Source organism: Octopus bimaculoides, chromosome 4, assembly GCF_001194135.2.
Source record: "Octopus bimaculoides isolate UCB-OBI-ISO-001 chromosome 4, ASM119413v2, whole genome shotgun sequence".
In the NCBI taxonomy this organism is placed as follows: domain Eukaryota; kingdom Metazoa; phylum Mollusca; class Cephalopoda; order Octopoda; family Octopodidae; genus Octopus; species Octopus bimaculoides.
The window spans coordinates 59,300,303-59,326,094 of record NC_068984.1 but is presented as its reverse complement, the minus strand read 5'-3'; the positions used below and the strand labels follow the sequence as shown (position 1 = coordinate 59,326,094).

General features: G+C 34.1%; 2 protein-coding genes across 5 annotated transcripts in view; one reads left to right on the top strand and one right to left on the bottom strand.

Moving 5' to 3' along the window:
* The window catches only part of LOC106881800 (uncharacterized), a 19,358-nt gene extending 14,371 nt beyond the window's left edge, over positions 1 to 4,987 (top strand). For both annotated transcript variants that reach the window (XM_052967121.1, XM_014932311.2), the window contains exon 2: positions 1,666 to 4,987. In XM_052967121.1, the coding sequence (XP_052823081.1) occupies positions 1,828 to 2,742 (915 nt within the window). In that variant the 5' untranslated portion in view covers positions 1,666 to 1,827 and the 3' untranslated portion in view covers positions 2,743 to 4,987. The remainder of the gene's footprint in view (positions 1 to 1,665) is intronic.
* LOC106881798 (regulator of MON1-CCZ1 complex) overlaps positions 1 to 25,792 on the bottom strand; it is a 96,720-nt gene that overhangs the window by 41,974 nt on the left and 28,954 nt on the right. For all 3 annotated transcript variants that reach the window (XM_014932308.2, XM_014932309.2, XM_052967120.1), the window contains 8 exons: positions 25,666 to 25,752; positions 23,488 to 23,593; positions 22,751 to 22,865; positions 21,427 to 21,477; positions 19,548 to 19,601; positions 14,220 to 14,278; positions 11,449 to 11,628; positions 8,713 to 8,820 (listed from right to left, as the gene is read on the bottom strand). In XM_014932308.2, the coding sequence (XP_014787794.1) occupies positions 8,713 to 8,820; positions 11,449 to 11,628; positions 14,220 to 14,278; positions 19,548 to 19,601; positions 21,427 to 21,477; positions 22,751 to 22,865; positions 23,488 to 23,593; positions 25,666 to 25,752 (760 nt within the window). The remainder of the gene's footprint in view (positions 1 to 8,712; positions 8,821 to 11,448; positions 11,629 to 14,219; positions 14,279 to 19,547; positions 19,602 to 21,426; positions 21,478 to 22,750; positions 22,866 to 23,487; positions 23,594 to 25,665; positions 25,753 to 25,792) is intronic.

Sequence of the window (25,792 nt, the reverse complement as noted above, 5' to 3'; positions counted from 1 at the left end):
CATGTATATGTATACATATACATCTCTCTTTCTCTCTTTCTCTCTCTGTGAAAGTATCTACAGTATCGAAATGTGATTGTTTCAGTTAGTGGAATAGTTTCATTTTTAAAGTGAAAGTATTTGACATGAGTGTTTTTGTTTCACTTTTGACACGTAATACTTAAATAGTGGAGGAGATATTATGTTGCCGTGTGCTCGAACTCTGCAAGAAGTTAATAATTTTTTTTGACTAAAACACAACTGGAACCCTAAGTAAGGCATGTGTAAAATTTGAATGAAATTGGTTGCGTAGTTCTCGAGTTTTAGGGATTCACACAGACAGACAGACAGACACACATTCTCATTTTTTTATATATAGATAATTATCAGAAATCATCAGCAGTATTATTATTAAAGTTTTAAAAATGTCTCAAAGCCAAAGAAGGAGTTTCTTTGACTTGCTACAAATAGCAGCCAATGTTCATTCAAATCAAATAGCTTCAGTAAAGATTTGACATTAATTTCTGCTTCAATAAATATAAGGTAAGAAGGATAGAATGACCAGTTACTAACATACAACAAAGTACAAGCCAATATTGGAATCTCTATGTAGTCACTCAGCTAACTAAAAAGAGCAGTCAAATACTTCAATCACACCCTACTATGTTAAAAAAATGAAGGAAATTGGGGTGTTTTTGATCACTGATCAGCTCAATTAGGGCTGATCATCATCATCGTTTAACGTCCGCTTTCCATGCTAGCATGGGTTGGACGATTTGACTGAGGACTGGTGAAACCAGATGGCTACACCAGGCTCCAATCTGATTTGGCAGAGTTTCTACAGCTGGATGTCCTTCCTAACGCCAACCACTCAGAGAGTGTAGTGATATGGGACTAAATAGAACACCAACAATATAACAGAAAACCTTCTGTAGGTGTGGGCTCATTTTTGTGTCATTACTTCTTTTATAAAGACTAACAGAAAGACTGGTAGGAATAGCAGCAATAACATAGTTATTATTGTAAGGCTTATAGTGTTCCAAACAGCCATACCAACAAAATCACTTTTGAATTTAAAGAAAAAAAAAAAAATATCAGTATATTAAAAAATTTTCATTTTATCAAAAATAAACCTCGGAGTTATACAGCTATTTTGTCTAATAGCATTCATTTATTCAATAAATAATTTTTTTTCATTACATATATAGAATAAACTGTGCGTTTTGCAAATAGTGAATTAAAACTTGAAATGGAAACATTGAAATGAATATATATTAAATTATCATTAATGAAAATACAGGCGAGTAAGAATGAGAGACTGCTAAAAATAAAAAGGGAAAATTTCGCTGGTAATGAATTAATATTGTTTATGAAATCTACTCCACAGTGAATGCAATGAATATTTAAATTTGTGAAGAACTTGAAGTTCAAATATTCAATAAACTTCAGAAATCGAAATTACAGGAAATTTCTTGGAACATGAATTTATAAAAAAATTTCCAGACAGTCAAGCTTTCTTTTAGTAACTGTTACATACCTAATTAATAAACAGCTTTCTCCATCATAATATAGATAGGTATAAAAAATGAAAATATGCCTTTTGACTCATAATGAAATTTTGAAAGCTACTTAGCTTCCTCTTACAACACACAATATTACAAAACTGAATTTTTTTTTTTTTTTCAGAAAATTTGAAAAAAAGAAAATGCAAGCACTAAAGCAGATATCAATATAAAGATGGAATAAATCTAAATAATTACAGACTCAACATCTTTTAGCAGACACAATCCAAGTATTTCCAAGAGTCCTTGCAGTATAATTTGATTCCTCATCATTAGACTATTCAACATGTTGCTACAAAGATTTATCAAAAACTATCAATTCCTGCATCACAAACTGTTGCGGATATTCATTGTTTTACTTCTCTTGGTGCAGATGTTTGTTGTCAACTACCAGTTGGTACATTACGAAGAAACACAGACATATTGGTGTATGTTGATACCAGATAGTGTATACTTAGTTCTGTTTATTGTTCATATTTTCTTTAGCTATAAAAAACATTTTCAAGGCTATGAGTTACCAAACCCTGAGCGTAAACAAACTTTTCCCTTTGGACCACTCACTTGGGTGGTTTATGCATTGGTTTTATCAAGTAAACTGATAGTGGTTTTCACTTCCTTTGCAACAGAGATGGAAGATGAAAATGGAATCAATAGTGCAAATACACTGAGAGCTATGTTTGGTCTGACAGCAGTTGTATTCTTCTTGCTGCTAATGTCTTACCTACATGACACTACACCTACAAGTCTGAAAACATTTATATATACAGTTGGAGCTACAGTGCCTATAGATTTATTAGATACAATGGATATCATGGAGTTATTGTATGAAGAAGAAGAAACAAGAAAAATATCAGAAGGTATGGTATATATGATATTGGTGATCATCGTTGGCAATCTAATGATACCAATGTTCCCATGTACCATTCTCTATATTCAAGAGTTTAAAAGTAAACGTATTTTTGTACATTTAATGATTGCGCAAAAAGTGATCCAAATTGTTGTCATTAACTTACTGTTCATGTCAATTCGACTGATTCTGTGGCAAGAATTTGGTCAAGGATTTTCAGCTTTCATTGTTAAAAATATCTTAGTTATGGGAATATTATCATATGATCTGTTTCGTATTTGTAGAGAAAAGGCAGAGGATGAACAGAGGGAAGAGCCAGTAGTTAATTACAAAGAAGGAGAAGTCCATATGTAATCTCTGCCCATCACGAACTATATTTCATTGATTGCTTACTTTCAAACAGAAAAAGCTTGATTTTCCTTCTTGAAAAGGAATTATCTGTGACTGTTATGTTAAATTGCTTGTTTTCTTAATAATATGCTTTACTTAGATATATCCTCTTTCTCCATTAAAAATCTCCAACAAAAAAATCCATCATTCATATACACATGAAATCACTCGAACAAGATACTAAGGTTTCGTGATTGAAAGCAAGTTACTTTAAATGTGTCCTCCTTTAAATAACTTCACATCTCATAATACTTTCACCATGTAAGTGAGTAATTGAATTAATGTCTGGTATTCTGGGTTGAACAGTGAAAGAAATCTGTAACTTGGATTTAAACCAGCCACATCTGGCCAAAATATTCTACCTGTTTTATGTTCAAACTGGTCACCAACTTTACAATATCATTCTGAAAATTAACAGTTACTTCATCAAAATTTCAAAGCTATAAGATAATGCATGATTAATTCAAAAGAATGTGAATAAATAAACCTTGCCTTTGACAGAATAATGTGAATGCTAAAGGATTAAAGAACTACTGCAAGATGAGATATTCAAAACAAAGATACACTTGGCTCAACAAAAACTGAATTGGCACCTTTCATAATAACATAGAAAAGAAATGCTAACCAGGAAGACACAGTTAGGTATCTACTTCATGAATATCAACAGAGAAAGTAATATGAGATAGCTATAAATTACTTGTGACATTGCAATAGAAAATTCATCTTATGCAAACATAGAAGACATTATTAATGTTGCTGTTCCACAATAACAGGGCCACAATAATTTCCTAAAATGATTGGAGAAGAGAATCATATAAAAAGCTACTCATGGGAATGACTTCCTCTGCTGGAAAGAAAACAAAGATATCAGAGTGGCAATGAATAATGCACCCAGAGCTTTAAATATAATAGTAGCAGGGATATTTAAAAAAAACAAACAAACAAAAAACTGCTGCTATCTTATGAGATAGTGAAGAGAATATAAATTGTTGCAAAGGGATCTGACAAAAATGCTATATCTGAAGCTATGGAGGAGAATTGCAAATTATTGCAAAATTGCAATTACTGTACAATGACTTAAATTCATGTCTAAATTCATGTTGATGCTAATGAAGAGAATCATAGTTTTTCATGTAGCAAAAAAAGACAAAGGAAAAACTTTCAAAGATTTTAAGTGTTACTGAAACATTATAAACCAACAGTTGGGAAGGAGAAAATGAAATATGGGTCTCAAGTGACTTCTTCCTCTTCTTCACACGCATCTCATCATTATCCATTACACAAAGATTTGTACGCCACTACCCTATAAAATATACCCTTCGAAAGTGTATTACTGAATACTCATATATCAAATAACATTGCAATGATATCTCAAAACAAATATTAACATATAGTTCATGAATGGATTTTACATGTAACTTCCAAAGATTTCAACACATTTCAGTAACTTTCCAAAATGTTAAACAAATAACTAATGTAGTTTTAATTAGATGTCCTTGAAATTAGTTTACACTGTGATAAACTTGCATGTTCAGATAATCCCAAAGGATTCTGTAACAAAGCTTATTGTTTTATAAGCCACAAATATGGAAAAACACACTGAAGTATTTAGTGAGAAATAGTAAGTCAAACTTCAACATTAACTGAGGATAGAAAGAAAGGAGCATGATACAACTTTGTGTCTTGGAAAACAACATACAATTAAAAGAATTAAACTATATGTTTATCACAGAATAAACTGACATTTAAAAGAAAATGTGGTATATCACTGTTATATTTGATATTCACATAATAGTTACTATAGACAATATTAATGCATGGTTGTAAAACAAGTTCAACTTGTGTTTATACAGAGATTTACTTAAAACATGAATATTTCAAAATCCTCTTTGATATTGCATGTACACTAAATCCTTTTACAACTGTAACAAAAGTACTTGCAGAAGGTGAATCTTAAGTAAACAATGGAGAAAGATTTTCTTTCAGGTTATTTACTAAAGACTATGACTTCTTGAATAATCAAAGGATCTAGTTCATGGGAAGTTTTCAGTCAGATAAACAATGAATCAATTTTGTAAAATCAGTTTCTCCTCTACAACCTATTATTTTTCAAAGAATTTTATATTTATCACAGTTGTTAAAAACACAGAGCCGAAGATACAGCAGAAAAGAAATGTGAATAATAAAAAATTTTTGTAATGCTTCTGAATTTTGTTTCTGTTCCTCTAGAGTGAGATATATAGTTTTTTTAATACTTTTGCCTGAGAAAGAGAGTTTGGGCCTATAGACTTCACAGATTAGAGAACAGAAATAATCAAGTGAAGTTAATGTGGAGAGTTGGGAATCTCAGAGAAGAAGTGATTTATGTAGTAGCAGAGACAAGTCACTGAGAGTATATGGCTGGATAAAGTGATGTGCTTGAACTATATTGTTGATTAAAAGCTTGACAAGCAAATAGATTGCTTTGTGGTTTTTGTATTTTTGTGGGGGAGAGGATGTTAGGTTAGTAACTGTCAAGGCTCAAAAGGGGGACCTTAACCCTGAGCAAAATGTAAGGTCATTGTAGGTCATGTGGTTTAGCATTAGGAACATTATCATTACTAGCTTTTTTTTAATGCTACCATGTCTCAAGATGAGTCTTCAGTTAACTTCTGATATAAGAGTAAAGTAAATACAAGGTAGTTAGATAGGGTAAACAATCTGGTAGTAAATCAACTGTAAATTGTTTAGCATCTATTTTCAGCTACACAAACAATGCTAGCCATAGCAAAGCCTTAAAGAATTGTGTCTTGTTGAGCAGAGCATAATATTTGAACTAGTAGCAGCTAGCATTGTAAGTTCACAAACACTGTCTGCCCAGGATAAATTCTTTAGTGAATCAAAATTTTTATTTTAGTATGATAAACTATGTTCTTTTTAAAAAATAAATAAATAAAAGCAGCCATTTTGCTTCCTTTATCCATTCACATCACACTGCAATGCACTTTCTATGTCTACCTTTCTAAGAGTGTCTATTTTCTATTTCATTCAGTTTATGCTTCAAAACTCTTCACATTAATTTATTTACTTCCTGTTCTCATTTGAGCTCAGTTTCCCTCTGAGAATCACATTTAACATCAAACAGATTATAACCTGTCTAACAGAGAATCTTTAGCTTTCACTGCTTCATACTTACAATATGACTTGTCACATAGTGTACCATTTGATATGAAGACAGAACTTCATATTCAGTAAAGACAAAAGTTGATTAAATTCCAAACATTTGAGAAGAACATCTTTCTCCTCAACCATATACACTGATTCTAATTACTGTATGTGCTTGATTCAGACGTAGAATACTGAGAAGTGTACCCTGTTGTGCTTTAGTGACAGATTTTCTGTATTTGCAAGCTGTAGAGATTAAGGTATTTCTAAAGTAGTTCACACTGCCTGAAGGTTATCACCAGCTTACCATTTCTACTGATATGAGAGAAAGAGGTTTCAAGTAGGATTAAGTTAAAATAAAATCAAATCAGCTTAAGAAGAAGCTAGAAACATTACTCATTAAAATAGAGAATATGGAGATATTTTTTAATGACCAAATCAAGGGAGAAATGATAGCATACCCATAACCCTTTGTAGGGTCTCAGACTGGTGAAGGAAATTATGAGACCAGAGGCCTGGCCTGGATGCTTATAAATATAGTGGACTCCACTAAAGACATCTCAAGAGCCAGTTGGTAGTAGTGTTAAACAGAGTGATGGATTAAATGTACCACTTGAAAGTGAAAACAGGAGCCTCACTCATGGGTTTCTCTCAATTTCCATCTAGATTTCATCTACAAGATTTTGACTGACTCAAACTATGGTGAAAGACACTTATCAAGATGCTGTACAATGGAATTGGACATGAAACGATGTAGTTACTTTCATTTAACTGCTATTTCCAGTTTGTCATTTAGGAGAACTTTGTAGAGAAAATAAAGCAAAATGGGGTATATATTGAGTTCTACCACAGATATAGGGCTTCGAATTTAGGGGAGGGGTTCAAGTACTTAACTGGTACTTTATTTTATTGATCCTCGAAAACTGAAAGATAATGTTGACTATGGCCAGATTTGAATGGACTATATATTAAAGTAGCGCTTCTTAAACTGTTTCCATTCATTACCCCATTTTTCATCACAAAATTTTTTGCAACCCTAGGTATTAAGTATGCATTTGTGAAATAACATATAAAATGAAATTCAAGTGTTTGAATTTAATTTTCGTGACCCCATTTAGGGTTGTGACCCATAGTTTAAGAAGTGCTGTATTAGAGGGTCATCATGTAGATAATTACACAAGTTTGTTTTTCTTAAATAGACCTACATGGCAGCAACAATTACAACAAATCCTCACCTGACCACCCTTGCAGATAATATGAACAAAGTACTTTCAAAACAAAATCAATTGCTATATTTTGCTTTGAATCTTTAGTTGTTTCTATAACATGTCTTAGATAAGATATTCTATTGATGGTATTTAGCTCTTTTGTGAGTAATTATGGACTAGATCAATATGATAAAATAACGAAGCAACTCATCAATTTACATGCTATCTCTTGCCTCTTGCACCAATGAACTGTGCTTCCTTAAATATCTATTTACAACTAAATGGATTGAGCTAGCATCATCATTTTTACATCTACTTTTACATGCTTGCAACAATGAATTTTCTTTAGTATAGTGTTTTGCCATTTGTTGTATTTCTTTATCATTTCCTCTGAGAGGTTCAGCCTAATGAGATTAGCTTTCATCACTTCTTCCCATGTCTTTCTCTTCTGAAAATTCTCCCTACTTAAATCAACTGTTTTTTCTTTACTCTGTAGTCATCGTCCTCCATATGAACCCCAAGTCTGTATTACCATTGTCTTCTCTCTTGCATGATACATCTGATTCATTCACGAAAGAGGATTTGAGCACATATCTGTAATTTCAACAGCAACTTATGCAGCAGCAGTTGTGTGATCTACCTCTGTTTGATGTTTATTTATAACTATGTAAAATGAATCAGCAGGGATTAAGTATCTATATAAGAGACATAGTGTAGTGCTGATGATGGAATATTAGACAATAACTCCTCCAGTAGTAGGCTAACAATTTGACTCCTAACTCTTAACTCAATGGTTGATAATGATTTATAACATTGGATCAAGATTACAAATTATTGAAGAGTATAGGTGATTGACATGACTATGGCAATCACCTATACTTATCCTGCATATCACATGTGATACACAAGACATATTTCCCTGGGATCTATACATCACATAAATGGTATACATTCCCAATTTTGTCCAACCACTAGAGTAACTTGGGACTTATGAATGGAAAGCTTTCTATTACTCAATGTATGAAACAAGGGTAAACTAAAAGTCTGAAAAAAAAAAAAAAACCATAGACATATAGGACAAACTTATGAAAATGCTCTGGACAGACAATGGGTTAATTGTGAGGAATATAACTTAGAACATAACTGTTTTTGTCATTTCAACTCCTTCAATATACCACTGATGTATCTGAGCAGTTGAGCTGATAATGCACCAGGAAGACAGTTGAGAAGTTTGTAATTTGTATCCTCCCAATTACACAGAGTTGTCTGTGGTTAAGACAATTCTCATAGGGAACAGGCCATTTGACTGTAAAGAGGTACTACCAACTAAGGAAAACATGTGACTGTAAGCAGTGGTAACACTGTAAAACTGACAAGAGCTTCATTATCTTGCTACACCAAGTTCAAATCTACAGTGAGCCTGCAGAACACAATGGGAAAGAAAAGCCATTCCATTATGTAAGTCCCTAAATCATCTTGGTTCCTATTGCCTTTTGTAATCTACATCAATAGGGTTATATGAGAAAAATATAATTTGTGCATTTATAATGAGAGAGAGAAACTGAAAAAAATATTTACTAACCTTGGCATTTTCAAAGACTGAAAAAACATGTGTATACATATCAGATTGGTCTAATATCACTTTGTTTGAACGTTGATATGGATCAGGCCGGCTGGAGATATCAACGGACTAAACATGAGAAAAAAAGAAGAAAAAAAAACTATAAGCTAACAAACTACTTAGTAGATTCCTTTTTTAATATTTCAAAAAATATCCAATATACTTTTCAACTATGTAATCATATAAAAAAAAAAATTCCTTTGTTAGAATCTTAGAATCAACATTTCCCTAAGATTAAGTTCACGACTACGCAAATAATCTAGAACCTAAGTTAATGAAGGAATCATTATGTGATCACTAAGCCTGCGAGAAATGGCAATCAATTCTGAAACTAAGTCTATCTTAGAAAAAGGAAGGATTCATTAGATAATGTAGTTCTTGATGCACTATGTCTGAGATAACAAGATTGGATGTTCATGGATAGAATACCTTTGATTATAGATGTGTCTGATCAGAGACGACTTTGGGTTAAACAACAATAACTCAGCTTATACACACACAACTATGCCACAATATGTCTTGGATAAATCCTATGAGTGTACATTTTACTCTACTATAACCAACTAAACCTTTGCTCCAGTTTCCAATAAAAACAAATATTATTTCCTGTTATCACTTGTTTGCAAACATTCTTATTTTAGTTTATTCTGATTGAAGGCTCCACCTCTAGATTCTGTTCAGGAAATTACATGTCAATTCACAGAGATGAACAACAGGCAGTAAGTGTAACTAAACAGGCTTCCAAGTGAAGTCAATCTGACCTGAAGCAACACTGTCAGTCAGTTCTAACAGTTTATGATTTTTTAATGTGTTTGCCCATACACAGATGCATACTTATGTCTTGCAGTGTGTGTGCGAATGTTTCTTCCCCAGAAAAATCATATAACAAATATGACTCCAAGATAGTATTTCCCATTTTGTATCACACTCATCATGGTTCTCATTTTGAGGCAGTGTTTTATGGCCTAATACTCTCCCTGTTGCCACTCCTTTTAGGGCTTGAGACATTTTGGAACAGCTGTTTTGGTGCCACTTATTTGGCTTTTGCTGATTCAATGCTGACTTATTTGACATCAGATGTTTTAACGTTTCTTTCAGTCTCTCTCCTGTTTATGTGTGTGAGCAGAGGGAGAGTTCTTATGTCAGTTATGTTCAATTAATAAATTGTAATGTTGCTCTTTCTCTCCCTCTCACTATCTATATGTGAATATTTCTATACACACATGTATGTATGTGTGTGTTTGCTTCCAGCACCAAAACGTACTGTTGCCAAAACAGGTTCAATGTCCAGCCAGCTGTGCCAAATCATCGATGTTCAAACAACAACACCAAATCAAGTAATTCTGATTTTATTTAGTCACCTCAACATGCAGAGATATGGTGTACAGATTTTAAAACTGGAAAACACAGATTATATCTATGTGTTTATGTATTTTGAAATAAGACTGAATATTTATTCCTTACATTAGTGTGATGAAAACTTATCAGAATTCAGAACACTTATCAGAGTATTAACTTCAGATGGTTGGGGAATGGGTAAGGACATGTTTACATCTTTCCAAAGTCTGTTTATGGTTTAATGGAAAAAATTACAATCAACAATTGAATTACAGTCACAGGCTTGATTTGTTAGAATTGTTTCACACCATTGCATATGTAAATAAAAATTGCTCAAACACATATGTTATCTCCAATAATTTATGTAAACATGAATAATCACAAAAACTATCCAACCTAAGCTAGTATATAAAAAAATAGAATCAATTTTCTTTCTTTACTGTTTGACATTCATTTTATCATGCTAGAAATGGTAGAGTAGTTTAAGAATTCTTTTTAGTAATACGGAAGATTTGCAGATTGGTAGAAAAAGTGGTTTTTGCAACTAATCTACTATCTTCTTTAAATCTTATTGAATCTGTGGTCATCTATGAAAACTGAGGCAAACTTGAGGAATGCATGTTCTCCAAAACAACTGCAGGAAAGTTTTATGTGAATACTAGTTAGTCCAGTACTTTTACATAAATTGGATTTGAAGAGAGTTACTAGTTTCAATAACAAGTACTAACAAATATGACAGCTTAAGAATTTAAAAACAATGCAAGTCAGTCACTGTATTTTCCAGCATACAAATCGAATCTTTTAGCACCAAAATGGTAGGATTACTTACATACCAAGTTGACTTTGAAATATAGCAGGGTTTGGAAAGACAGTGACAGTATTTGAATGTTTACACTATACACTATGTAGACTTGTATGCCAGAAAATATGGTAACTGGCAAAGATTCATTCACCAACAGGCTTCAACCACTATGCTCACAGATACACAGATTTTTCTCTCTCTAACTCTTGCACCACCATTCCAATAGCTTCTTTTAATCTGGACTAACTAGCTGCATACCCCACTCCATCCAAATTAACAAGACACAGCTGCCTTTCCTTCTGGAGTCTCTCTACCCACATTTTCCTTGTAGCTGTTGATGTACACATTTTTAAAGTAACTGAATATCAACCACATCAGTCTCACCTGACAAAGAGGACTTGCAAAGGTCATAATGGTATTGGCTGTGACTAACTTGTAAAGTCATTAAAATAAAACACTACCCTACCACCCAAATAAACTTAAAAAAAAAAAATTAAATGTACACTTGATTGACAATGCAAAATTACAACTGCAACTGAAGAAAAATGTTTACTTACATGTACAAGATATTGTGTTTCAGCTTCTTGATAATTTTTATAAACATCATTTAGCATATCATAAATTTGTGCGATTGTGACAAGAGTAGCTTGGTGGCCAGGAATTAACATTTGTCGACATACCGACAATAATACCAATTTGCTGTCTTTCCGCAACACTAAGAACTCTATCAGTTTCAACTGGAATTACAAAAATATGGAGAGACATTTAGTAAGCATATCACTTAAATGTTCCAATTCAAAAGCCATCTTTACATTTTTGTTGCTATCATTTATGTATTGACTCCCTCCCACCACTATCCTGTAACAGACAAATATGATATAAAAATATTTTTCACTTGTTCCAATATCCAATATATGCCAGCTCTCAGAAATGAAAACAAATAAAACTACTGGGTCATAAACCCAATTTATAGGTTGCTTACACTTACTAACTACATTCAAACAAGTCAACTTATTTGTGGGTAATTTAATACACACCAAAGTTTAAGATACACCCAGATTTACCAGGTTGTTTTGTAAGAATGGGTAGGTATAGTTTTCAGGTGCGCTTAAATGCTTTTAATGAGCTGCTATTACACAATGAATTTTGTCAAAATATTTTTGGAGGGATAACAAAAACTCCACGACAAAATTTAAACTATATTTTTATCAAAAGCAAACTGAGAGAAATAGTGCAGAAAATAATTGTCAAAACTGTGTCAATACTGTTGACTGAGGTGGTTGACATGTCATATTTGCAATGTTTTCTATTCTAAAGTCTGACTTCTATTCTGAAGTCAGCCCTCTGTCAGTGGCAATGATTAGTTGTTCAATCAGCGAAACTATCTACTCAATGAAGCATGTGCAAATGGTTGAGTATTCCACAGACAAGAGCATCCATAATACTTTAATTGCCATTATTTCTAATAAATACACTATTCATATGTTTTTTTTTTAAAATTAGTTATTCTTTAATAATCAAGATTTAATCCTCTATCATTCATTATTCTGTTTAATGCAATGCTTTTTTATTCACATTGTTTTGAATTAATCACACATTATCTTATAGTTTTGAGATTTTGATGATATGGTTGCTTATTTTTCGAATGACATTGTAGGGTAGGTGTGAGGGGACAGATCTAGCTGGTTTGAACATAAAGTAAGTAGAATATTTGGATACAAGTGGGTTAAATGCTAAAGGATTAAAGGGTGTTAGTAAAATAACTTCTTTTTTAAACCCTTTTGTTACTGTATATCTATTGAAATACACTTTACTTCAATTAATTTTGAACTTAACGAAGAATTTAGTAACATAACTTTGTCATTAATTAAGATGGAATTTGGAATATTAACTAATATGAAATGTTGATACAATTTATATCACTTCAAAGTAACAAGTTTGTAACATAAGAAGTAAGATCAGTTTTCAGTAGATTGGTACTAAAAGGGTTAAGCTGGTGATAAAATACAAACAGAACGGTTTAAGCGGTTGGTGGGCAAAAGTTGAAAGCATATGATGGAGAAGTCCTTTCAAACTGGTTTCAGTGGAGACATGACAACCTCACTTGTGCTGGTGCCGTGATAAAAATACACTCAGTACAATGTAAAGTGGTTGGTGAAAGTGAAAGATGGTATATCATTGAGAGAATCCTGTAGTCTTATTTCACTAGGGATATGACAACTTCCCTAGCACAGCACTAGTCCTATGTTAAAATGCACTTAGGATACTCTAAGAATGTCCAACTGTCTCTAAGAATGTCCAACTGTAGAAACTAAATCAAAAATGAAACGTATAATTCTCCAGCCTGTTCATGAGTGCAGTGCTCCCAGTAAGAACTGACTTGGACTGTGGCAATCTGTCCAACTCATACCAGCCTGGAAAGTGGAAGTAAGATAATGATGTTCACTGCAATTTAACTGAAGGTTCTTACATAAAATTAAAGCGAAAGGTTTAAATTTAAATATAAACATTTCAAAATGGATAGTTTGTTTTTGGCAGGTGGTGGGGTGATCATTGAAAGGTGGTTTCAGGTGGATTGGCATAACTATGTGGGACAAGACTGGACCCTTTGAATCACAGATACACTACATCCAATGGGTTTCCACATTATTTTTTGCCTAACCAATTGCACTCAAACCTTGTCAATAACAGACACTTGCCCAACATGCCAGGAAGAGGGATTCAGAATGGAATCCCATAATTGCAGAGCAAATTTCTAGACCATTTAGCTATGCTTATACTTGACTCAAATATTTTCATTCCAGCATTATTCTCCTTCAATATTTCTTTTCTTTTACACAAGTTTTCTAACTACAGTTAAAAGATGGCTCGAAGGGAAATTAACGAGATTATGGCACAAACAAAATCCAAAAATCAAGTTTTTGGTCACATTATCAGTCCTGAGTCAATAATTATCTATATAAAATCTCTGTTTCATGTATATCATCATCATCTTCATGGGTTGGACAGGTTTTAACAATGTAAATTAAACAAGTTCAAATTACTTAGACAGGCCTGGTTGTTTTAGAAGGTATCATTATGGTTTTAAATCTAATGGTTTAGCTGTGCAAATACATACATGTACACACGTTTGCAGGCATAAACAGAGTAACACAACACCGGAAGATGACTCAAAAATAAATTAATTACATGGGAAAAAAAAATCACAAAACATGGCAGGGGGAAAAAATAACAGTAGAAAATCAAGTTCAACTTCAGAAAATAACTCGTCACAAACAAATAAAATAACATAATAAACTATCAAAATGATAAAAAAATTTTCTTTTACCTTATTGGGAATCATTTCCACTAATGGTTCCAAACATAGCTGAACTGTCCATAGACTACCTATACAGATAAAAATATAAAAATAAAACAAACATGTCTTACATAAATCAGGTGATCATGTATTGAGGACCTTATTAGACAATACACACATATTGGTTGGAAAAAGATGTTGAGAAGTCATTTGTACAATTATTCTTGTTGCTGATGTTGTTCTTGTCATTATCATCACCTGTACATTGGATTTTCTGTACCTTTAGTGTCATCTCCCATTTGTCTATTCACATGATTAATTCAAAAATATGTTTAGCAATAATTTGACTGCATCAACCTCCAGTGTTTATTTCAGTCTAATATTTATTTGAACAAGCTCTATTTATCAAAAGACTAAATTTTGACTAAACAGAACAACATCAATAATAAGAATTATTTCTAATTTAGGCACAAGGCCAGCATTTTGAATGAAGGTTGCAAATCAATAATACTGATTAAACCTCTCTCCTCAAAATTGCTACCCTAGGACTTGACTAGTTCTTCATTTTAGCCCCATGGAGGGAAGAAAGGCAAAATTGACATCAGTAGAATTTGAACTTGGAATGTACAGTGTTGAAAGAAATATTTACAAAGCATTCATCTAACTCTAATGATTCTGCCAATCCACAGCCATGATGATGATAATAATGTTTTCAAATTTGGATACAAGGCCAGTAATTTCTTTTTGGGAAGAGGGGATTATTTGATTACAAGGACAGCAGTGCTCAACTAGTACTTATTCTGTTCCTGAAAGGATGGAAAACAAAGTTGACTGAGATAAAATTTGAACTCAGAACATAATTAGCTAGAAGAAATGCCACTAAATATTTTGTCTGATGTGCTAATAATTCTGCCAGCTCAATAATAGTAATTATCCTTTCTACTATAGGTACAAGGCCTGAAACTTTTTTTTGGGGGGTGGGGGGTAGATGATTATATCAACCCCAGTGCACCACCGGTACTTATTTTATTGACTCCTGAAGGATGAAAAGCAAAGTTGACCCTGGAGCAATTTGGACTCAGAACGTCAAGAAATGCTGCTAAGTATTCTATCCAATGTGCTAACGATTGTGCCAGGTCAATAATAATAATAATAATAATAATAATGATAATAATCCTTTCTACTAAAGGCACATGGCTTGAAATTTGGGAGGAGGGGCTAGTCGATTACATTGACCCCGAAAGGATGAAAGATAAAGATGACCTCGGCAGAATTTGAACTCAGAACGTAGCAATGGGTGAAATACTGCTAAGCATTTCATCCAGCATGCTAACGACTGCCAACTTGCTGCCTTAATCATATTAATCACAATAATCCTTTCTACTACAGGCATAAGGCCTGGAATTTGGAAGGGAGGGGGCTAGTCGATTACAATGACCCCAGTGCATAACTGGTACTTATTTTATTGATGCTGAAAGGATGAAAGGCAAAGTGGACCTTGAAACAATTTGAACTTGGAACAAAAAGATGGAGAAAAAGCCGCTAAGCATTTTGCCTGGAGTGCTAATGATTCTGCAAGCTTGCTGCCTAAATAATAATAATAATCCTTTCTACTATAGGCACATGACCTGAAATCTGAGGGGAGGGGGGAACTAGTTGATTACATCAACCCCAATGTTTCACTGGTACTTAATTTATTGACCCTGAAAGAATGAAAAGTAAAGTTGACCTTGGTGGAATTTGAACCCAGAACGTAGTGGTAGGTGAAATACCGCAAAGCATTTTGTCCAGGTGTGAACAACTTTATCAACAATAATAAAAATAATCCTTTCTAGTATAGGCACAAGGCCTGAAATTGGTGGGGGGAGGGGGATAGTCAATTACATCGACCCCAGTGTGTAACTGGTACTTATTTCATCAACCTGAAAGAATGAAAGGTAAAGTCGACCTTGGTGGAATTTGAACTCAGAATGTAGTGACGGGCAAAATACCGCTAAGAATTCTGTCCAGCATGCTAATGATTCTGGCAGCTCACTGTCTTAGCAAAAATTATAATAATAAGAGCATTCAGAGAGCACAAACCTCTGCCAAGGCAACACCAATGTCTTCTCAACGATTAGCCAGAGATGATTTTTAAAAGTGAGAATATCTGAAAGAAACTCAACTGCTCTCAAAAAAATTAAGTAAAAAAAAACAGGAAAAATAATCCCAAATCTTTGTCCGGTACCGGATTGATCACAAATTCTAATCAGTTCATGCCAGTCACAAGGCCAAACATCCCTGAAAGTTTCATCCAAATCCATCCAGCAGTTCTTGAGATATCTTGTCCATGGACAAACAAACAAACGCGACTGGAAACAATACCTCTACCTTAGCGAAGGTAATAATGATAATTTCTAACATAGGTACAAGTCACAAATTTAGTGGAAAGGAGAACAGTTCATTATAGTGACTGTTTCCCTCTCTCCAAATTTGACTTGTACTTTACTTTGCATTTGAGTGGTATTTTGTTTTATCAACCCAGGAGGTTGTAAGAAAAAGTTGACCATAGCAGAATATAAAGAACTGAAACAAACACGACAAAGCTTGTTGTCTGATGCTCTAAAGATTCTACCAATTTGTCAATAATAATGATTTCTACTAAAAAGGATAGTTATTAAATAGGATGATGTGACTCAAACTGGGTATTGAAATTAAGGTTGTTGATTCAGTTCACTGAGAAAACAAAAACAATAATACAGTCAATCAAAGGAGCCTCCTAGTCATTGCTTGGCCTGCTAGAAACAGCAACCAAATTTCTCTCAAACCACACACATCTTAATACAGAAAAGACACTGGATCATGTAGTCCTAGACATACTAGATTTAATCTTTAATCAATCTGCTTGATTATGATTCATGAAGAGATTATAAATGACAAAAAAAAATGCTCATTATTATGCATGTAGCCTTTTATGTGCCAGTGACATGCAAAAGGCACCTGTGACAGTGATACATAAAAGGCATCAATCCCAGTGACATGTAAAAGGTACCCACTACACTCTTGGAGTGGTTGGCAATTAGAAAGGGCATCCAGCCGTAGAAACTAAGTTAAACTAGCCTGGAGCCTGGTACAGTTATCTGGCTTATCAGTTCCAGTCAAACTGTCTAATTCATGCCAGTATGGAAAATGGATGCCAAATGATGATGATGATGCATTAAGTTTCATATATGTTAAAATGTGAGTGTGTGATGTTCATGCATTTTTGAGGTTATTAACAATGTGATGATAAGTGACTGAGACCTTTGGCAATGCTGTGCTGAAAAGACATGTCAAACCAAGTGAAATCGTAGTCGTAATTGTGGCCATTGCTGGTGGCACGTAAAAGCACCCATTAAGCTATTGGAATGGTTGGCATTAGGAAGGGCAACCACACGTAGAAACCATGCCAAAACAAACTGGAAGCTAGAGCAGCTGTCTGGCTTACCAGTTCTAGGCAAACCATCTAACCCATGCCAAGCATGGAAAGTGAATGTTAAATGATAATGATGATATATGAAACAGTTGTAACTGAGAACTAAAGTTAGACCCACAAGCTATATGACAAGATGGCAATGATGATGATGGTAATGATGATTGTTGTCGTCATTGCCAATGCCACCACCACCACCACCACCACCAAAACTTGCTATATGAATCACTAAATAAATATATATGATATACATTATGTGGCATAAGAAAAAAGAATTATTTAGAAAGTAAACTAATAAGTTCAGGCATTTCAACAGGCTGCGTTTAAACTATGTAGTTCTGACATCTGTTACAGTGTGTGGCATCTACGGCAAGTGTCGTCTTCTATATTCCCAGTCTGACAAATTGCCTTGTGAGTGAATGTGACAGACAGTAACTATGTGGAAGACCATTGTGTGTACCCCTCTCTCACTCTCTTCCTCTCTGTCACCGTCATCACCATTTAATGTCCATTCTCCATGCTAGCATGGGTAGGATGGGATGACCAGAACTGGCAAGTCGGGGGTGGGGGCTTGGGGCTGCACCAGATTCCAGTCTGATTTGGTTTCTGTGGCTGGAAGCCATTCCTAACGCCAACCTTTACAGAGTGTGCTGGATGCTTTAATGTGGCACCACATGGGCACTGCATGGGTGCTTTTATGCTACACAACATAGATGCTTTTACATGACACCACATAGATGGTTTTACATGACGTTGTATAGATGCTTTTACATGAGACTGCATGGAGGCTTTTACGAAACACTGCATGGGTGCATTACACAACCAGAAGGATCAGTCTTAACACTTCTGCTGTGGGGTACGGATATATATATATATATATATATATATATATATATATACATACACACACACACACACATATATATATCAGGTGTACTTTTTAGCCATGTGGTTTTGAGTTCAGTCCCACAGGATGAGACTTGGGTGTCTTCTATTATAGCTCTGAGCTGACCAATACTTTGTGAGCGAATTTGGTAGATGGAAACTGTATAAAGCTCACCATGTGCTTGAATGTGTGTGTGTAGTTTCGTTTTAATGTCCACTTTTGCGTGCTTGCATGGGTCTGATGGAATTTGTTGAGGCAAATTATTTATGACAGGATGCCCTTCCTGTTACCAACCCTAACATGTTTCCAAGTGCATGTGTGAATAGCATCCCTGTGTGCTTCTCTAGAGAAATGAACTTGGCTACAAATGGTGATGTTTGTTGAAATTTCCAATAAATAAATTATCCACCAGCTCTGCACTTTCAAAGAGGAGTGGAATGAAAAGTCCTGTACTTGAAAAACAAGTAAGGCTTAGTGACAGGAAGGGCATCAAGCTGTAAACAACGCCCCAATAATATGTATTTGTCTAACTTATGCTATTATGGAGAAAAAGAAGTAAAACACACAAATGAATGTGTGTGTGTGTGTGTGTCATTGTGCTTGACAACTGATATTCATGTCCCTGTAACTTAATAGTTTGGCAAAATATGGACCCATGGAATGATTTGATTGGTGAAACTCTTCAAAGCAGTATCCTGGGTTGGACGGTTTGACTGAGAACTGGCAAGCCAAAAGGCTGTACCAGGCTCCAATCTGATCTGGCAAAGTTTCAATGGCTGGATGCCCTTCCTAACGCCAACCACTCCAAGAGTGTAGTGGGTACTTTTTATGTTCCACTGATACAAGGGCCAGTCTGGTGGTACTGGCATCGACCATGCTTGAATGGTGCTTTTTATGTGCCACCGGCACAACCTATACTTGAATACTTTGATATGTTTTAACACATCAAGAAGTTTTTCAGTAAATAAAGGGGAGAGAGGAAAGATGCAAATACAGAAAGGGAAAATATAATGGAACTTACCAAGTTTAGCATCAATAATAATATCAGGCTGGAATACAATCCAATTATCTGAATCTGTAATTTGTCAAGAAATAAACTAACAGAAACAACAGAGAGAAAATAAGAGAAAAAAAAAAAGAAAAAGGGTGATCTTAAAAAAAAAAAAGTTTTCTAGCACAGACATAAAATTCCAAATCTGGAGCAAGTGTATCCCAAGACTTTATTCACAGTAAGCTTTCAACATAACATTTGAAAATATTGACATGAAGCAATCAGTTCTATACTTAAAAATATAATGATAAATTCTTAATATAATCTGCTTGTCATGATGTGCTCAAGTGTTATGCTTTAAGCAACCTTAACTATGGAGTGAAATCAAAAGACATATTTGAAATTTCTAACATAATAAACAAGTTCAAGTGTGATAATTTAACCCATTTGACATCAATCTGACAAAACTGCCCGTAAATTGTATGATACAACCTTTCTGTTTTAAAGAGATCTAATTTCAAACCTTCTATCAAAATTTCCTGTGAATTTATATTTCAAAAGTTTTCTTCATAATGACACAATTATTTTACTAAATTCTTCATTATTTCCAAAATTAACTGAAACAAAAACAGTGTATTTTAACAGAAATATGTTAATGAAAGAGTTAAACAACCTTAACTAAGGAATTAAATCAAAGACATAATCAAAATCTTTAACATAATGAAATGGTGTCACCAAGATCTATGAATTTAAGTATCAAAGCAAAAATAAGAACATTTATAAAATGTGGACTTTCTGCAGTTCCTGTGAATGTTAATCAATATTAGATTTTAAGCTTGGAAAAAAAACTATAAACTTGCAGTGCTGGTGCCATGTAAAAAGCACCCAGTCCACTCTGCGGAGTGGTTGGTATTAGGAAGGGCATCCAACTGTAAAAACCAGGCCAAAACAGACTTTACCAGTGCTGGTGCCATGTAAAAAACATCCAGTCTACACTGTAAAGTGGTTGACATTAAGAAGAGCATCATCATCATCATCATTTACTGTCTGCCTTTCCTGCTGGCATGGGTTGGACGGTTTGACAGGAGACTGCACCAGACTTCTGTATCTGTTTTGGCACAGTTTTCACAGCTGGATGCCCTTCCTAACACCAACCACCCAGCAGAGTGGACAGAGTGTTTTTTACATGGCACAAGCACAAGTAAAAACCATGCCAAAACAGATAATAGAGCTTGGTGCAGTTTTCTGGCTTTCCAGCTTCAGTCAAGCCATGCAACCTATGTGAACATGGAAAACATATGTGAAACTATGATGATGATAGAGATGGATATTGTTGATCGAAGTGATTCCATCCTAATACATTCATCATGATCAAGTTCCCAGTCGTTGGAATACTTCTCTAGAGGCTTTTGCACTAGTTTCTGTTACATGTGCTTATTTGAGAAATTCTTAAGAAATGGTAGAGGAAGTTGATCTCAGAAGTAATAGAACTTGAAATAGACAGAAGATTGTAAATATTTAATCTGCTGTTTTATTCACCTTATGTTAAAATTTTTTTAGGATGATCTACAATTAAAAGTGGGAAAGAATGTGATCTAGTGATTAGGATATTGTACTCATGATTGTAAGATCATGGTTTTAATTGCCAGATTGGGCTGTGCATTGTGTTTTTGAACAAAATTATTTTATGTTGCTCCAATTCACTCAGCTATAAATGAATATAACAGCAATATTTAGGAAGTGAACTCTGTAACACCTGTGTCCTGTTCAAGGGGAGTGTTGTAATCTCAGTTACTTGTATGCCATGCAGACTGGATTAGGGCCTAGTCTTATGAATCCTAGAGTGTATGGCAGACATACAATAAAAAGGGGCAAGCTATATGAAAGAAAAAACTTTAGAAAAGGATACATAATTCAAAAGTGTATTCTGTCTTCTCTGTTCCAACTGGAAGACTAGGAGCTGTAAAGAAAAGGCAAAGACAGCATTAAATAGAAAACAGCAAAAATGTAAAATCATAAACTGGTAACTGTAAACAGACACAGCTTCATACAAAGTAAAAGAATGAAATTACTAAAAGAATTGGTTATTTTAAACTTCCTGTATTATTAACTTATTTTCCATTTATAAAAGAATATCTATTAGGGTTTTCATGTTTAATCCATGAGATATCTCAACTGTATATCATTTTACCATTTTATAACTTTCCATGCTGGCATGAGTTGGATGGGTTTTCTGAGGGAGGTTTTTCTAGCAGGATACCTTTTCTGTCACTAACCCTTTCAATGTCATTTTATGACGTATAGGGGCACAATGTATCTACTCTAAAAGTGGGATATATGAACATTTATATAAAATATAAGATATTGTCTTTTCTACCAGTTGGTGTAGTGCCATGGAGAGTAATAAACTGATATACATAAGTACCTGCTGAAGAACTTCCCAAGTCTATCACTATTTTAACAAGTTCCAAAGGGTGGTAGGCAGTAGTATTTGAACTCAGAATATACAGTACAGAACTTAAAAAAAAAACAGTTGCATCAAAAAAGCAGCAGAAATCACATTCTACCATAAAAAAAACTAAAAAAATTGTGTGTAGTGTATTTTTAGATATACTAAAAGTCAAAATAGTTTTAACTGAAACATCTTTTCTTGCAGGTCAGCTCAAAAAGAGCAGACTTGGGGGTTCAACAAAGACAGGTATTTGAAAACCAGTGCTTAGCTCTGGTTTCATTGGGTGAAGTGGAATGACAAATTTATCGGTAGAGAAGAGGTCAGTCTCTCATAGGCAAATATCTCCATATGATTTAGTATCATCTTTCAACAGCTAGGTGAAATGAAGTAATGTAGGTTGAATAAAATGTTCTTGACGGAAATCAATGGGATAAACGTAGCATTGGAAAACAAACAAAAAACTGTTGGCAATAGAGAAAATGAAATAAAAAAGACATTAAAATAACAACATAAAGAATGAAGGTTTTTCACATCATAAATTGTAGGCTATTATTTTGTGGAATAAGACACATAGGTGGCACGTAAAAGCACCCATTACACTCTCAGAATAGTTGACGTTAGGAAGGGCATCCAGCTGTAGAACCATGCCAAATCAGACTGGAATCTGGTGCAGCCTTCCAGCTTGCCAGCCCTGGTCAAACCGTCCAACCCATGCTAGCATGGACAACGGAAATTAAATGATGACGATGATGAAGAATGGATAAAGAGTATGAAGACTTACCAGGTGGTAGAAACAAACGGAAAGGCTTAATTGGTAGCGGTGAGAGTACAGGGTGATGACACATTATGTAGTTATCAGATTCTCCAGGAAGGTTGATATCAAATATCATTGAAGTCTACAACAATAGAAAGAATAATAATTACATATAATCAAACAGTATGTATGCAAGTTAACTGCCATTTTGCCTTCAGGAGAGTTAGGGGAGGGGATTTGATAAAATAACTTTATTTAAATACTGAGTTGAAATAAATCAATCATACACTCGAAGGTAGTACCATAGGGATTAGATCTATACAATTCCTTTTATTAGATCTAATCCCCATTTGTGTGTGGTGGTGGTTATTTTGTACTTGGTTGAATAGATAAACTATTGGAGTACCTATCAATTATTTTCATTATTTCTGATTCCAAATTTGCTAAATGCATGTTGTTGTGTATCTGGGAAGAACACTTTACATGACTTCAGTTTACCCGGCTGTCAGGAACAGACACCATATAATTTAGGAATGTTATCTGTGATAGACCAGCATGCTACTGAAGAGGAGATTTATGATGCATTTGCTTAATGCCATGAAACAAGATTCTTAGAGGATCTAAACAAAGTAGACCAAGGATTGTAGGTTAACATATTGCTGTCTATAAACTATGATTCTGTACAAATCTTACATCAAACACTAAGGCTGGTTCTGACATAGCTTTTACTTAAGATGTTAATAAGCAGAATCTAGAATACTTACACGAGAGGCTTGGTGGTGAACAATTATCAAATTGTCTACTGTATTCACAGCAAAACGACCACTCATATCGAGACGTAATATATTGGTTTTCTTTGCTGGACTTTCTCTGCAAAGTTTGAAATTATAGAGATATTTAAAGGTCAAAATATTAACAAAAGGATAAAAAGCAATTGTATTAAAGTTCTTACTTAGAACAGAAGTTATAGGTGCATTTAGTATAAAAGTATTCAAATATTGGTTCAGGAATGGCCATGTAGTTAATAAGTTTGAACACACAGCATGGCACTTTGGACAAACTCTTTTCTATTAGCCAAGGGCCAAAACAAGCCTTGTGAATGAAATTAAAGAGAAGTAAAATTTGTGAAAGACCATCAAATGAACTGAATTTTTCCCTTCTTGGATGGGAGACTTAATCTGTAGCATAGTTTAACATCATTCTTGGGTACCTTTAGCAGAATCTATTCTGGTCCAAATATTAGGACTCTATTTTTTGTCTGAGTATAACTTGACATACTGTATTTTCCTAGCATGCAAATCAAATTTTTCAGACCAAAATCTACAATCAAAAAAAGTAGGTCAACTTATACACCAAAACAACTTTGACAGACTGAAAATTCCATGTGAAATGCAGCAGGATTTGAAAAGATAGTGACACTGTTTGAATATTTACACTATGTGTTACATCAACTTGTATGCTTGAAAATACAGTATTGATGCTGTTTCATAGTGCAGTAACCCAATAATTAAAGTTTCCTCTTCTCTTCTCCTCCACAAGTCTCAGAAGCCTTGCAAACACTATTCTCTGAGTAAGCTATAAATTAAAAAAAAAAAAATTATTGTCTAACATTGTCAAGTTGAGTCTTCCCTTCAAACCCTTAGTCTACCAATATGTCTTGATTATAATCTGCAAATTAAGGTCAAATCATCATCCATTATGATGTTGTCACTATTAAGTCGTGAGCACTATCTTTTCAACTAATAAGTATAATGGCTAGTGCTTCTTTTCTCTGAAGTTGCAAGAAGAGTTGGGGGAAAAATGCTGAGACTAGTTATTAAGCTAATCGTGTTTACATTGTATAGTGAACAAAATAAAAAAACTAGAAGTGAGTAAATGACTTATGAAAACTATTCTGGCTATGTATAAACAAACCAAAAATACACATATTAAGGACATGATGTACCTATGGGACTTTCTGTTTACCAACAAACTGGGTTTCTTTTTCACACTAATTTGAACTTTGTAGCTTGGAAAAGTAGCACTATTTAAACATTATTCAGTTTTGAGAGAAAAACTGCACCCATGCACTTTGATGCCTGTAGGAAAATCATGGTGAAAGGAAACTGAAGAGTTTTTTTAGTTCTAAAGATGAATGCTTGGGAAAAGTGTCTAAAGTATGGATTTACAGGTGTAAGATACAGTGTGGATGATAAGGAGATGTTGGTACATCAAATAAACCAAAATGGAGGTGATACACAGCTTTTCAGTTAAAAATGAGTAAAGTTCATTGTAGTAGCTACAGACGCGGAATTTCCATGAAGCAATGGTTGCAGTGTGTTGATGACTGAGTCTTTACTATTTAACCTGGTGAGCTAATTAGCCCGATGCAGTAAAGGATATCATGATGTGTAACAATAACATCTACCAAGTATTTCAATGTGAGTTATACTTGAGCTTTTGATAACTGAAGTGAAAAGCATTGATACACTAATTTAGTAAATGGTATATGTTTGAGGTTGCCACAATGGATCAGACATTTTGAAATGACTGAAGTTTTTGACTCTGTGTACTTCATGTTTGGGAATAAAGAGTGAATGCAAATCTGTTTCTTTGGTTCATGTAGTAGCTGTGTCTTTGAACTGTTGAAAGAACTATGTTATCTGATGCTTTTGGAAGATGGTACCAAGGTCCCTGCTCAAGGAAACTGCAAGATGATATGATATAAATAGTACTAAGGTAGAGTGCTAATAAAAGATTTCTTTGTAAGGCAGTCCTTGATTTTTTAATGACAATGAATGCAAATGATCTATGGATATATTACAGGAGAGTTTAGAGAAAGGGAGTTGATGCAATATTGAGACATATGGAAAGATGAAAACACATCCAAAATGTGATAGCATAAAAAAGTAGGCATTAAATAATAAAGAAGGAAATACTGATGATAAAATAGAAGAACTTACTTCTGAAGTTGATACAGTACTATTTCAGCACCAGCACTGCCACCACGTGGCTGATGCCGTAACACTATTATATACACTATGCCATACCTGTTTAACAAAATTATACAAATTATTTCATCATCATCAT